The 14,601-nt window shown below is 29.3% G+C and overlaps 1 protein-coding gene across 1 annotated transcript in view; it reads right to left on the bottom strand.

The window, feature by feature from the left end:
* LOC139512046 (reticulocyte-binding protein 2-like) overlaps nucleotides 1-14,601 on the bottom strand; it is a 39,134-nt gene that overhangs the window by 4,252 nt on the left and 20,281 nt on the right. Inside the window, exons 4-7 of the mRNA XM_071299362.1 lie at nucleotides 9,873-10,231; nucleotides 8,537-8,624; nucleotides 6,088-6,201; nucleotides 2,639-2,806 (exon numbers count right to left, since the gene is read on the bottom strand). Coding sequence (XP_071155463.1) covers nucleotides 2,639-2,806; nucleotides 6,088-6,201; nucleotides 8,537-8,624; nucleotides 9,873-10,231 — 729 coding nt within the window. The remainder of the gene's footprint in view (nucleotides 1-2,638; nucleotides 2,807-6,087; nucleotides 6,202-8,536; nucleotides 8,625-9,872; nucleotides 10,232-14,601) is intronic.

The following is a 14,601-nucleotide window of genomic DNA, read 5'->3' as shown; positions in this document are numbered from 1 at the left end:
GGATCAAAATATTTTTAACTGACAAACACAATTGATACATTAAAAATATTGCAGAGAGTTCAAATTAAATCTTTTTTGCTAAATTGTTTTAAATGATTTAACAAATCAAAAGACTGTACTTGGTTTGAACATTGGTAGATATTTTACCTATTGTCTCTTGTTGTACTATCATGAAACCGGTCAGAAAGCCAACATTATGAAAAATGTCTTGCATACTAGTATTTTTTTTCCCTTATTGTATTGTTATTCATATTTATGTAATTTGTTTAACATTTCTCATGTAGGGGCCTTATATAGCCGACCTGGGGTTTCTCATTGTTGAAGCCGTACGGCTGCCTAGAGTTGCTTACATCATGGAAGTATTATATTGACAGGAACTCCAACAAAAAATTAGCACATTCCCATCCCACTGATTTCTTTAAGAAAATAAAAGGTTCCGACTCAGTTTGTGAAGTACGTGATAACTCCTTTGTGGGGTTTCTGTGATGCCGCCTTCGCCTGTTCTTTTAACTGAAGCTGGTCTTATCACATGATTTGATATCGATTGTCTTATCTACCTACCAATGTAAAAAAATACGGAAACTTCCGTGGTTATTTGTGAATCGCCACATGAATAACAACACCTGTTGCCGTTCAAAAAATGAAGAACAAAGCTGAAAAGAAAATAAACTGCCTTCGGAAAGAGGGCAAGCTTGACAAGCTTATTTTTAGTTTTGTTGAGTATGTTTTAATCCTTGGACCTTGGAAATCGGGAAATATCCGATTATGAAAATTACATGATTCTGAAGCAGAGTATTTGCAGAAAATAATGTGATGCGCGTGCAGTGTGCCGGATGGTGCCAGATAACTCAAATTTTAAGTTAAAGATTGTAAACTTTTATCGAGTGTAACATAAATATTTATGGTTTTCTCTATCGTAAATGTTAATAACTTATTTATCAAATATGTTTTAAAGACTAAAAGAGGTTAATAATTACATGCATGTGATGATCTATACATAGCAATATCAGGTTACGAGACATGCAGATGAATTGTTACACCTTTTATAATAATTCCAAAGTTGTAAACAACCTTAAACATTCAACCTAGTCCGAGATTACTCTGACGTCTGACAGATTTATTTTTAAGGATGGCTTTGAATATTTCTGGATGTATTTAAAGAATGATCACCATGATGGACCCTAAGCAGTTTAATTTTTTCTTCATGGAAACCAATTAGAATTTATTTACGTGTTTAAAAGCTTAACCCCAGTTCTGAAACATCTTACATTGTATGCTAAGCAATTTATGTTTTCTTTTCGTGTTTAATTGCATGAAATATTTGCCATTGGACTTTCAGTAAACAATAAATCAAAATAATTGATATTTTTTCGGATCAAAGCTCTTTAACCCCGTCCCCGGCCAACTTTTGGATTAAATTTCTGTTGGAAATTCTTTCATTAAACACTTCATTAAAATATTTGTCAAAGTTAGCAGTAAAACGCAAAATATTTACTGATAAAAACTTTCCGTTTACTTTACATGAGAATTTTATGATTTTCAAGCCTAACATGTATATTTAACATTTACGCGTGTTTGGCCAACAGCCCCCTTATGAATAAAAATTCTAATAAAAAAAAATATTTTAAAATTGATTGTAACTTAAACTGAAATGTTTATGGCTTGTTAGTATTTTTACTCTTCAGTTTTGTTTTTTGTTGGTTTTTTTATTTGGTAAAAACAGTAGCGGGGATTTCGTTTCATTTCCTTTTGATTAATTAGTTTTTAAGCAACAAAACCCGTAAAAACCGACATATTTGTCATGCACATGGTCGGTAAACGGTAAATGTCATTTCAATGACAATTAAATACACATCCGGTTATTTCGGTATGTTCCGTAATTACGATCATTCGCGAGGTTCCAAAAATTTGATCGGAACCCATGCATCCATAAGACATTTTGAGTTAATTAACAGATACTTAACGATTTTGCAGCATCGCACTATAAACGTTTGAACTCCGCTTTTTGGAGTTCCTGTCAATATAATACTTCCATGCTTACATACACTTCATGTAAACTTTGGTTGATAGTTGTATCATCCATTTATTGGTATCACATCATCAACTTATTTTTATAAAGTTGTTATTTAGTACGTACTGTAATTATAGGTTATCTTTGGTCATCTTGCTTGAGCTTGTGAGAAAACGGTTGAGTTGAGAATTGGTTAAGGTGGCCAATAATAATATGTTTATAACAATATTGCCTTACAGACGACTTTGATGTTAAAATACATTGACAACTTGCATCCTTAGGTTTCTAAGGATGCAAGTTATCAACCCTTCCGGAGCACCTGAGATCACACCTAGTTTTTGGTGGGGTTCGTGTTGTTTATTCTTTAGTTTTCTATGTTGTGTCATGTGTACCATAGTTTATCTGTTTGTCTTTTTCATTTTCAGCCATGGCGTTGTCAGTTTGTTTAAGATTTATGAGTTTGACTGTCCCTTTGGTATCTTTCCTCCCTCTTTTTTTTCTACCAATATTTTTTTCTACCACTCTACTGACCGCTGCTGAGAAAGGAAATTATCAGTCAGTATAAGATCAAGAAAAAATTGAAAATAGCAATATATATGGCTGCATTGTACATACAAATTTACTTACATATATTATCTACTACAACATGTGCAGCAGTAATAATTTTGTCATTACCAACCCTCCAGCATGTTCCGGATTCTTTAGGTCCAATTATATGCCCCACAGATTTTGCCACATCTGACAAAATTTTCATTGTTTCTACACTATGGATCATGCGGGTAGTCTGTGTAGTCTCTACAGAATATAAAAAATATAAATGCATGGAATATAAAACATATAAATGAATGGAATTTAAAACATATAAATGAATGGAATATAAAACATATAAATGAATGGAATATAAAACATATAAATGCATGGAATATAAAACATATAAATAAATGGAATATAAAACATATAAATGCATGGAATATAAAACATATAAATGCATGGAATATAAGACATATAAATGCATGGAATATAAAACATATAAATGAATGGAATATAAAACATATAAATGAATGGAATATAAAACATATAAATGAATGGAATTTAAAACATATAAATGAATGGAATATAAAACATATAAATGCATGGAATATAAAACATATAAATGAATGGAATATAAAACATATAAATAAATGGAATATAAAACATATAAATGCATGGAATATAAAACATATAAATAAATGGAATATAAAACATATAAATGAATGGAATATAAAACATATAAATGAATGGAATATAAAACATATAAATGCTTGGAATATAAAACATATAAATGCATGGAATATAAAACATATAAATGAATGGAATATAAAACATATAAATGAATGGAATATAAAACATATAAATGCATGGAATATAAAACATATAAATAAATGGAATATAAAACATATAAATGCATGGAATATAAAACATATAAATGAATGGAATATAAAACATATAAATGCATGGAATATAAAACATATAAATGCATGGAATATAAAACATATAAATAAATGGAATATAAAACATATAAATGCATGGAATATAAAACATATAAATGCATGGAATATAAAACATATAAATAAATGGAATATAAAACATATAAATGCATGGAATATAAAACATATAAATAAATGGAATATAAAACATATAAATGAATGGAATATAAAACATCTCAATGCATGGAATATAAAACATCTCAATGCATGGAATATAAAACATATAAATGCATGGAATATAAAACATATAAATGAATGGAATATAAAACATATAAATGCATGGAATTTAAAACATATAAATGAATGGAATATAAAACATATAAATGAATGGAATATAAAACATATAAATGAATGGAATTTAAAACATATAAATGAATGGAATATAAAACATATAAATGCATGGAATATAAAACATATAAATGAATGGAATATAAAACATATAAATGCATGGAATATAAAACATCTCAATGCATGGAATATAAAACATATAAATGCATGGAATATAAAACATATAAATGAATGGAATATAAAACATATAAATGCATGGAATTTAAAACATATAAATGAATGGAATATAAAACATATAAATGAATGGAATATAAAACATATAAATGAATGGAATTTAAAACATATAAATGAATGGAATATAAAACATATAAATGCATGGAATATAAAACATATAAATGAATGGAATATAAAACATATAAATGAATGGAATATAAAACATATAAATGCATGGAATATAAAACATATAAATAAATGGAATATAAAACATATAAATGCATGGAATATAAAACATATAAATGCATGGAATATAAAACATATAAATGCATGGAATATAAAACATATAAATGCATGGAATATAAAACATATAAATAAATGGAATATAAAACATATAAATGCATGGAATATAAAACATATAAATGCATGGAATATAAAACATATAAATAAATGGAATATAAAACATATAAATGCATGGAATATAAAACATATAAATAAATGGAATATAAAACATATAAATGAATGGAATATAAAACATCTCAATGCATGGAATATAAAACATCTCAATGCATGGAATATAAAACATATAAATGCATGGAATATAAAACATATAAATGAATGGAATATAAAACATATAAATGCATGGAATTTAAAACATATAAATGAATGGAATATAAAACATATAAATGCATGGAATATAAAACATATAAATGCTTGGAATATAAAACATATAAATGCATGGAATATAAAACATATAAATGCATGGAATATAAAACATATAAATGCATGGAATATAAAACATATAAATGCATGGAATATAAAACATATAAATGCATGGAATATAAAACATATAAATGCATGGAATATAAAACATATAAATGCATGGAATATAAAACATATAAATGCATGGAATATAAAACATATAAATGCATGGAATATAAAACATATAAATGCATGGAATATAAAACATATAAATGCATGGAATATAAAACATATAAATGCATGGAATATAAAACAAATAAATGCATGGAATATAAAACATATAAATGAATGGAATATAAAACATATAAATGAATGGAATATAAAACATATAAATGCATGGAATATAAAACATATAAATGCATGGAATATAAAACATATAAATAAATGGAATATAAAACATATAAATGAATGGAATATAAAACATATAAATGAATGGAATATAAAACATATAAATAAATGGAATATAAAACATATAAATAAATGGAATATAAAACATATAAATAAATGGAATATAAAATGTATAAATGCATGGAACAGGGGTGGATTCAGCCATTTCAAGTGAGGGATTTCAACCCTTAATATTTATAATTTATATATAAGTATATGGATAATTGACCAATGTGGACCTTATTTTGCACAATTCCATGGATTGATTTATTAGTCTATAAGTCCACTTTGTGTAGTATTTGTATTTGTATCCATCTGATGAGTTCAACTGATTTTTATAGTTTGTTCTTATGTTGAACTGTTACCCAGGTTAGGGGAGGGTTGGGATCCTGCTAACATGTTAACCCCCCCCCCCCCCCTTTCTTTATGTTTGTGCCTGTCCTAAGTCAGGAGCCTGTATACAGTGGTTGTCATTCGTTTATGTGTTACATATTTGTTTTTCGTTCATTTTTTGTACATAAAGCTGTTAGTTTTCTCATTTGAAATGTTTTACATTGTCATTTCGGGCCTTTTATAACTGACTATGTGGTTTTGGCTTTGCTCATTGTTGAAGGCTGTATAGTGACCTATAGTTGTTAATTTCTGTGTTATTTTGGTCTCTTGTGGAGAGTTATCTCATTTGCAATAATATCACATCTCCTTTTTATACAACACTAAACAAAATATCATAATTGGGATCTAAAATAGTTTTAAGTTTAGAGTTTGATTCGAGATGGCTAAGATTAGGATAATAGGTTGTATTTGCATTTATGAGATGATTTCTTATTATACTGCTGATTTGGCAATAAAGGAAAAAGTGTTCCTCATTAATAATTTTCACTGAATTTTGAATTAGTATACCTCTTTTTTCTTCTATCTTCTCATTTTTTACAACAACATTGTCACAACCAATGAAAAGAGTCTCTATTGGCTCATTATATACATGATGAGATACTGTAGTACCAGGTTGTACAACTGTAAAGTATAAATTTAAAGTTGGAGGAAGTTGTTGAGTGACAAATTAGAAAAAGCTTCACACCCAATAGCTGACTTATACATAAATTTCAGAAATTCTTGTAATGTAGTTCCACAAATAGATATGACATTATAAAATATTCAGGGGACAGACAGACGGACAGACAGATGGACTGACAGGTAGACAGACAGATGTAAAACAGTAAACCCCTACCTTTTTTAAAAGTGAAGGTATGAGGGATATAAAAAGGTGTATTTAATTATCAAACAGAATTATTTTTTAGAAAATATAAATGTGTGTGTATTGCCAATTTCATTGTTTGCAGTTGTTGTCACCCGTACAAAATTATAAGGCGTATTATGCCTGGAAATAAGAGTAAGACATAGACAAGGTGTAATTGGTAGTTACGTGTTTATATCCAGGCGTAAGGGAGCAGGAAAGGTAAATTTGTAGTCCTTACGGGCGTAGAAAAAGCAGTAAACCTGGCGTAAATTAAAATAAGCAAGGCGTAAGTTTTCATACGGGGCGTTAATTGAAATAAGCAAGGCGTAAGTTTTCATACGGGGCGTAAATTGAAATAAGCAAGGCGTAAGTTTTCTTACGGGCGTAAAACTGTTAGTATGGCGTAAATATAAATACCCATAAAGCTTTGTTTAAAGGATCAAGGGATTTTTTTTCACAATTTGGCTCTTTGGTTTTAGTTTGCAAGAGTTAGACTCATAGCAGCTTCATATATTCAGGGATAATTAGCTTGTTTTGTGCTTTTTGAAAGAATCTGAAATTGGAAATACTGAATCAAATAAACTAATGAAAATTGTGAAATAAAAGGAAAGCAGTAAAACATGGTAAATTATATAATAATGTGAGTATAACTTTAAGTTATTAAGTATTATGTTCTATCAGAATTTTTGAAATCCCAAAACCTTTATCCTAATGGATAAATAACATTGAAATCTTTTACTTTAAGTTAAATTGCAGTATTATCATTTATATTTTAGTTTAAAAGACAATAATTTTCAAAAACAACTTAGTTAAAATGCTACCTGTACTTTTATTTCAAGAAAAAAAAATTGTCATAATTCTGATTAAAACTTAAACTTATTTGAGCCATTGTCTGCATAAACTGTATTTATCTCTATATTAGCTTCTATGGTTGATATTTGAAGTTTTTTGTCAAACAATAAGAAATAAAAGTAACAGTACAGAAGTTTGTTAATACACGTACTGAACTAAAATAAGTGTAGTATTATGTAAGGATATTATGCCTGGTTTATTTATTGACCAGGCGTACTCATTTTCATATTACGCCTAGTTCCTGTACGAAATTATAAGGCGTATTACGCCTTGTTTCCGTGTCATATACAGGTGTCACAGGCTTAGTCTATATCACAGTCTTTGAAAAGAACAATAAAAAAATAGGTGAAAAATTATCTTTCAAGGGCAATAAATCCTATTAGCAATTATGGTCATGTTTGACTTTTTTGTAAGTTTTTGATTAATTTTGCTGAACATTTTTGCTGTATAAAATTTCTCTTGTTCTTTAATTGTTTTCTAGATAACAACCATTAACAGAAAGTTCCTAATAATAGTTATTTATGACAGGGACAATAACTCCAGTTTCTATCAAATTCAATTGATTATATAAGCCAAAAACTGCATTTTACCCTTGTGTTCTATTTTTAGCCATGGTGGCCATGTTTGTTGACTGACCAGAATGAAAAACACAAACTTAACCATAAGAATTTCTCCATAATTTGGGTTGAAATTAGTTCCTAAATACTTTCAGGGGAAAAGTTCCTAAATACTTTCAGGGGAAAACGTCTTTGAAAAAGTTTAAGACTAGGACCAAGGATTTGTCTTTCTATACAAATCCTTGATTAGGACGATGAATCCAAAATTATGACAATGGCTCACACATAGTCCTTAGGGCCAGAGGAGATAAAAACTATGGTTATAAAAATAGTAGACAATTTTCAACTCAAACAATATATCATTTTGCAAATTGAATAATCATGCGTATATAACAACTGTGCAAATTGTTATTAGCTTGAATGCTACACTTTTGGATTTTATATGCTTTCATGAAAACTATATTCTTCCAAAATTACTATCATATTATTCACCAAATATTATATGAACAGCTGAGAGAAGATGTTCAACAGCTGTACCAATTAAATTGCAATCACCTTCATATACTTTTGTAAATTCTTTAACTTTTACACAATTATTTTGTAGAAAGACAGAAAAAACAGATGGACAAAGTTTAAACTAGAGGGGAGTCAAGCATCCTCAATGCAGGTCTCCATAATATTATACATAGTATAGGATAATTACCATATTTATCTGTTCTATCCTTCTTTTTCTTTTTCTTCTTTGTTTTTGATTTGACTACTTCATTGTGGTCTGTTTTACCTTTCTCATCCTAAAAAATCGTAATTAATCCTTTGGGTTTTTTTTATGATAGAATGAGAAGTCAGCACACAAGGTCTTTCAAAGTCATGAATGTTTACTCATTCTGTTAATTCTAAGCTTAATTTTATACATTTGCAGAAATTCTGCCCTCAGTTATTAAATTAAAATTCATAATATTTTCAAATAGGCAGTCTGAATCAGGTACCCCCATTATGACCATCCATATAACATGTATAAAAAAACAAAAGTAAACAGTATAAATATATAAATATGATCGATTTGTTAGTCAAATGTGTTATGTTAAAGTATATACCTTTTCACTTGTTTGGTGTTTTGGAAAATGTTGTTTGGGCTGTATTTAAACTCCTCTACACACGTATAAAAATTAAATAACTAATGCAATCATAGATATAGGAAATGTGGTGTGAGTGCCAATGAGACAATTCTCCATCCAAGTACTGTAAATTCAGAAATTAATGCGAGGTTTTTATTATTGCGAAAAATGCGACTGAGTTGTAAACGCAATAATTAAAACTCGCATTTTGAAATATTTTATATGAATTTAACAGGATTTTTCGCAAAATCGTAAAAATTAAAATTGCATTTAAGTCTAAAATGAAAAAATCGCAATAATAAATGCACGCAATAATTTCTGAATTTACAGTAACAATTTAAAAAGTAAACCATTATAGGTTTGAATGTTGATTTTAACTTAAGACTTAGTTATATATTACTAGTTACATGGTGTGTTAGAGACCTAATACGATATAAATGGGGTCAGTAAATTTCCCATATATATAGTATTTGGTCACTAGCACACTGTGTAACAATATTTTTTTACCGGCTGTCTTCACAACTGGTACGTATTTAGACTATGATCTGCCTATCAAAGTGATAAAGTCTTTAATACTTTGATTTAAAATGTTTAAGAACCTACTTCCATTTGTTTTATGAATGTATTTCAATCGTTTATTATCAGTTTCTTCGTCTGTTTAAATCTTTCAGATTTCTTTTTTGTTTTGAAAGGGAAGTAACTCCTTCTAACCCCCATATGGTTGTTAACCCTATATAGTAACTAACCATGCATTTTTTAGAGCACCTTATAAGAAATATATAGAACCACCATGTGTAGTCCGTTAACCAATCATATCCCTATAAATCTACAGGAGTTAAGATAAATATATATATATACTGGTACCCTCTACTATGGAGTTGATGCAATTTTAATTACTTAAAAAAAATATTCAAGTTTATATACCTTTTTAAATTCATTATTGGTGGGGAATGCAAACTCTTCCCCTCCAGTTTTCTGTTGGTTAATTTTATCTCCATCACTTAGTGCACTCTTTGGTGGAATACTGTTAGCATCATTTGTCTGACCATTATTGTTACTTTTATCTCCATCACTTGGTGCACTCTTTGGTGGAACACTGTCAGCATCATTTGTCTGACCACTATTGCCTTTCTCTGTTTCTGAACCATTGCTTTTTACTTTACCATTTTGATCACGGTCTAACAAATTTGAATGTCCAATTTCGTCTTTTTTGTTGTCTGAAGCATCACCACCTTTTTCATCCTTTGGATCATGTGATTGGTCAGTTCCATCTGTCTTTATGTCTGAAACATTGGAATTATAACAATGAATAATAAGAAATGTGGGATAAACATCAATGAGACAGCAATCCAACACCACAAAAAGACAAACATTAATCCTTTTTTCCCCTCTATAACCAAATATTGTTTTATACTCCTTCCAGCTAAAACATTTGCAAACTAAAGAGTATATAAATACATGTATAAACATTTAAGTATGTCTATTTTCATGGAAAGACCTTTTGATTTTTTGTTTTGTTTGCTACCCTCATCTGAGATGTGTCTCTGCACATACATGACATAGTTGTTTGTACAGTGATATAAAGGTTCACCATTGAAACAAAATTCTAATCATTCCCATAGGAGTTATACCTCTCCATGTATACTCTTTTCCTTGTGAAGGTTATTAATCCTCCTACAGATATCGTAAAAGATAATAAAAAGAAATTCCAAATTGTTTGTTATAAAATCATGTATATATTTTACACTTTTGTTTCAGATGATGAGACACTAGTCATTTGTGCTTGCTATTTTCAGTGTAAGCCACTTAAGGAGGCTCGCGGGTATAAAATTTTCAGAAAAAAATCAAACGTTTATTTTTCATTACAAAATATATTAATTACCTTAAGAAGTTGTTACTTTATCATATGGTACAAAAATTATTCCAAAAAATCAATAGGCGTTGGCCCCAGGTGACTTTTAAAATGTAGATATCATTGAAAAAGCTCCAAATTATCTCCCTTTGGTGCAAAAATGCAATTTTTTTGGCATTAAAATTTAAATATCTTTTTTAACTCATCGGTGACCTATATTTTTTATTGTTATTTTCGAAAAAGCTGTACACAAACTAAATAATTGTAAAATTTTAGCCATTTCTGTAATTTAGTTCTTTTTTAATTTCTATATTACCGCTTTTTCTCCTATTAGTTGAACAGAATCAAAGAGCTGAATAGCTCTGAGGGGAAAGACGGCCCTTGTTTCTATCATAATTATGTTTTTGGAAAGGGGGTATCTTTTGATAGTTTTCATATGAAGAATGAAAAAGAGAACAGCTAGAACTTGTAGAAAGGTTGACAATATTGAAATCAATTGTTGTTTATGTAATTTCATTTCCTTAGTTTAGGATTCAATTTGGACCAATGGAAGAGATCTGCATCTTCTAAATCTAAACATTTGATTAAAGTTGATAGCTAATTATCTAAAACTCAACTGAATTCTGTCATTTCACAACAACTACAATATTTTTTGAAATCTTGATTGTGTACAACTGAACTGCAGGCTAGGGCCATTTTCCATTTTTTGTGACAGTACTCTTGGATTTTTAAGTTTTTTCTTTAGAAAGTGTGGACTGAAAAATCTATTCAGTTTTAAATTTCCATTGTTAAAGTTCCGAGTTACAACTCTCATCACAGGGAAACAGGTACTAATAAAAAAAACAATATGAAGCTTGTTTCCAAATCCTAATTTTGAAATATTTGAAAATAATAAATATGTTTAAACTACAATATGCAAATTTTTATTATTTTTTTTTACCATTACAATGATTATGTAGGTACAAAAAAAATAGTTTTAATAGAAGACTACTAATCCAATGAGGTCCGTGTAACACTTATCAATTCAAAGTTATAAAAAGTTTTGAAATTTTAGATTTTTGGAATTTTGATCAAAGTTTTAAAATATCAAAATTTCAAATTGTGTTAAAGTTTTGAAATTTTGAAATTTTAACCAAATTATTAAAATATCAAAACTCTAAATATCGTTTATAAATTTGATATTTTAGAAACTTGATCAAACTTTTAAAATACTAAACCTAACGTGCAATTTTGATTATTTCACTTTTTGAAAGTTTAATTTTTAAATGTTTGCTTAAAATATCAAAAATATAAAGGGGCGACAAGAGGGGTACCTGTAATCACTGATGTAAGCACGGCTCTGATAAGAACTATTCTTAGTTCTAAATAAATAGCATGAAATATTTCAAATCATTCTTAATAACAAAATGAATAATGAAAAGAAGAAGTCGGGTTTTTTTTATGAAACATATTAGACATCACATGGGATAACAGTATCCTGAAATTTTAAGGTTCTGCATCTATCAAAAAAAAATATAATTAAACCTATCTAAACCGGAATCAACTACGTTGATTTAAATCTCTTATATAAGGTTTAGCGTTTGAGATAAATAATTCAAAGCTATTTTGTGTTCCCAGTGCCCAACATTTAGAAGTATCAGTGAAAAATGACCAACTCGAAGTAAACCATATAGTATTATTCGCCTTTTTGACGTTCCTGATAGAGGTAGATCCAGAAAAAGCGCTTCGGTCGCATACAACTTAAAACGTTTTCCTTTCTTGTTTATCGATTGCAAAAGCCATGATGATAATATATTGCCTTTTATGATTTATTTCAGTTCAAAGAAATGATACAGAAGGAATACTTAATATATAGCGTTGCAATGAAAGTTGTGCTAGGTGTGTTTCAGCTGGCCCCTAGACAAAAAAATGTACTGGTTCAGTGATTATAGACGTAATACTAAACTCCGAAATGTAACAATGAACTAAAATCAAAATCATACAAGACTTAGAAGGACAGAGGCTCCTGGATTGGGACAGGCGAACAAATGCGGCGGGGTTTAACATGCTTCGTGAGATCACAACCCTCCCCTTCTACCTCTAGCCAATAAAGAATGAAAAACACACAGTAATACGAACAGTAAAACGCACTTTAATAGGAAATACAAGTCCTATTTCAAAATAGGAAACAAACTAAGAAACTAATCAACATGACAATGATAATAAAATAACAAAGGACTACTATATATATAAGGCTAGCAGTTACTATCATACACCAGCTTCAGACCTCAACTTATAAACTAATTGAAAGGTTTTATATGTCTTCATTATGCACACTCTGCATTTATTGCTAATTTGTTCCGGAACATTCATGAAATATTTCTCACTGGCAACAAAAAAAATCGATAATTTAAAATAGGTTGTTTACATACAAATTACGAAGAAACGTAAGATTCAACTTCCGAGGACAAACTTTCCCTTATAGATGGATTTAAATATGTATTAACTTCACATTGGTCAAACACCTCTTTAATTGTTTCGTTCTTATTTTTCTTGAATTTCAAATTTCAGTTTCAGCGTTCTGTAGGTGAATTCTTTACTTAAAATTCATTGTACTGGTTTTTCGAGAGCAACATAAGTGTACGGCCAAAAATGGAAAAAATCCATCATGCAGCTGACAGTGTGGCTTCTCTTTGCACGCCCCATTCTGACTGGATGTACATGTGTACTTTTAGTTTGCTCAAAGTCGATTGTCGTACGATAACTTAAAAATACCCAAATAACAAAATGCAAATACGGGACAATAATATCCTTCTATACAAAAAAATCTATTCCTTTTGTTTACTATTATAAAACAGTGGTTGATTTAGAACCTATAATGGAGCTACGTGTATGATAACCAGTCCAAACGTTGTCTTTAAGGGAGCAACCATTTAACTTTTAAAGTGGGGTGAGGTTGTTTTGTCGAAGCACTAACAATTTTATTAAGTTTTTCATCGCTATTAATCAACTTGTCTGGTTCAAAATTTAACACTAAAAGGCATGGATAATTTTTCTTTTGTCCTCTGCTGGCACAGAATATTATATCATCAAATTAGGGATCAGAATATTTTAATGTACCATTATCGAAGCCCCTAGTGGTAATATCAAGTAAAAAAACAGGGACTATCTAAATATTGGTTCCCCAGAAGATAACCATTTATCGCATCGCTGATAGAAACTTTTGAACACAATTTTCAACTTTCAAAATGCCGGCACCTACAACTGGATAGATGGGTGCTTAATGTAGTACAACGGCAACTATTACATAAACATGAATGCAAGTTGGGTGCTTAATGTAGTACAGCGGTAACTATTACATAAATATGAATGCTCGTGAAAATAATGTTTATGGTATACGTTTATATATCATATGAAAGGTTTCAACTTTTACAAAACCAGAGCTATACTTTGGATTTAAAAGTTTACTTTATTTGGCCTTTTCAATTTTATTTGACTTTATTTGCCTTTTTAACTTCATTTGGTTCGAGTGTCAATGATAAGTCTTTTGTAGACGACACGCGCCTCTGGCGCAAAAACCGGCAAAATTTATATTCTGGTATCCATCTATGATGAGTTTTTGTAGATACCTTGTAACAGTATCTTGGTTCCAATTTGCTGATTGGATCTTAGTACCGTCTTAATTTCAGCGTAAATAAGATTATATTAAAAACCTCCCACACTGTGGACTAGCACAACCTTAATTAGGACACCATACATTCAGTATCATAAAACCAGCAGGTAAAATGGTCAATATCAGAGCCGTACGTCTGTTTTTTAAAT

The sequence above is a fragment of the Mytilus edulis genome, chromosome 2 (assembly GCF_963676685.1).
Source record: "Mytilus edulis chromosome 2, xbMytEdul2.2, whole genome shotgun sequence".
NCBI classification, from domain to species: Eukaryota; Metazoa; Mollusca; class Bivalvia; order Mytilida; family Mytilidae; genus Mytilus; species Mytilus edulis.
The sequence above is the reverse complement of the archived record's forward strand: the minus strand, read 5'-3'. Positions and strand labels throughout refer to the sequence as shown.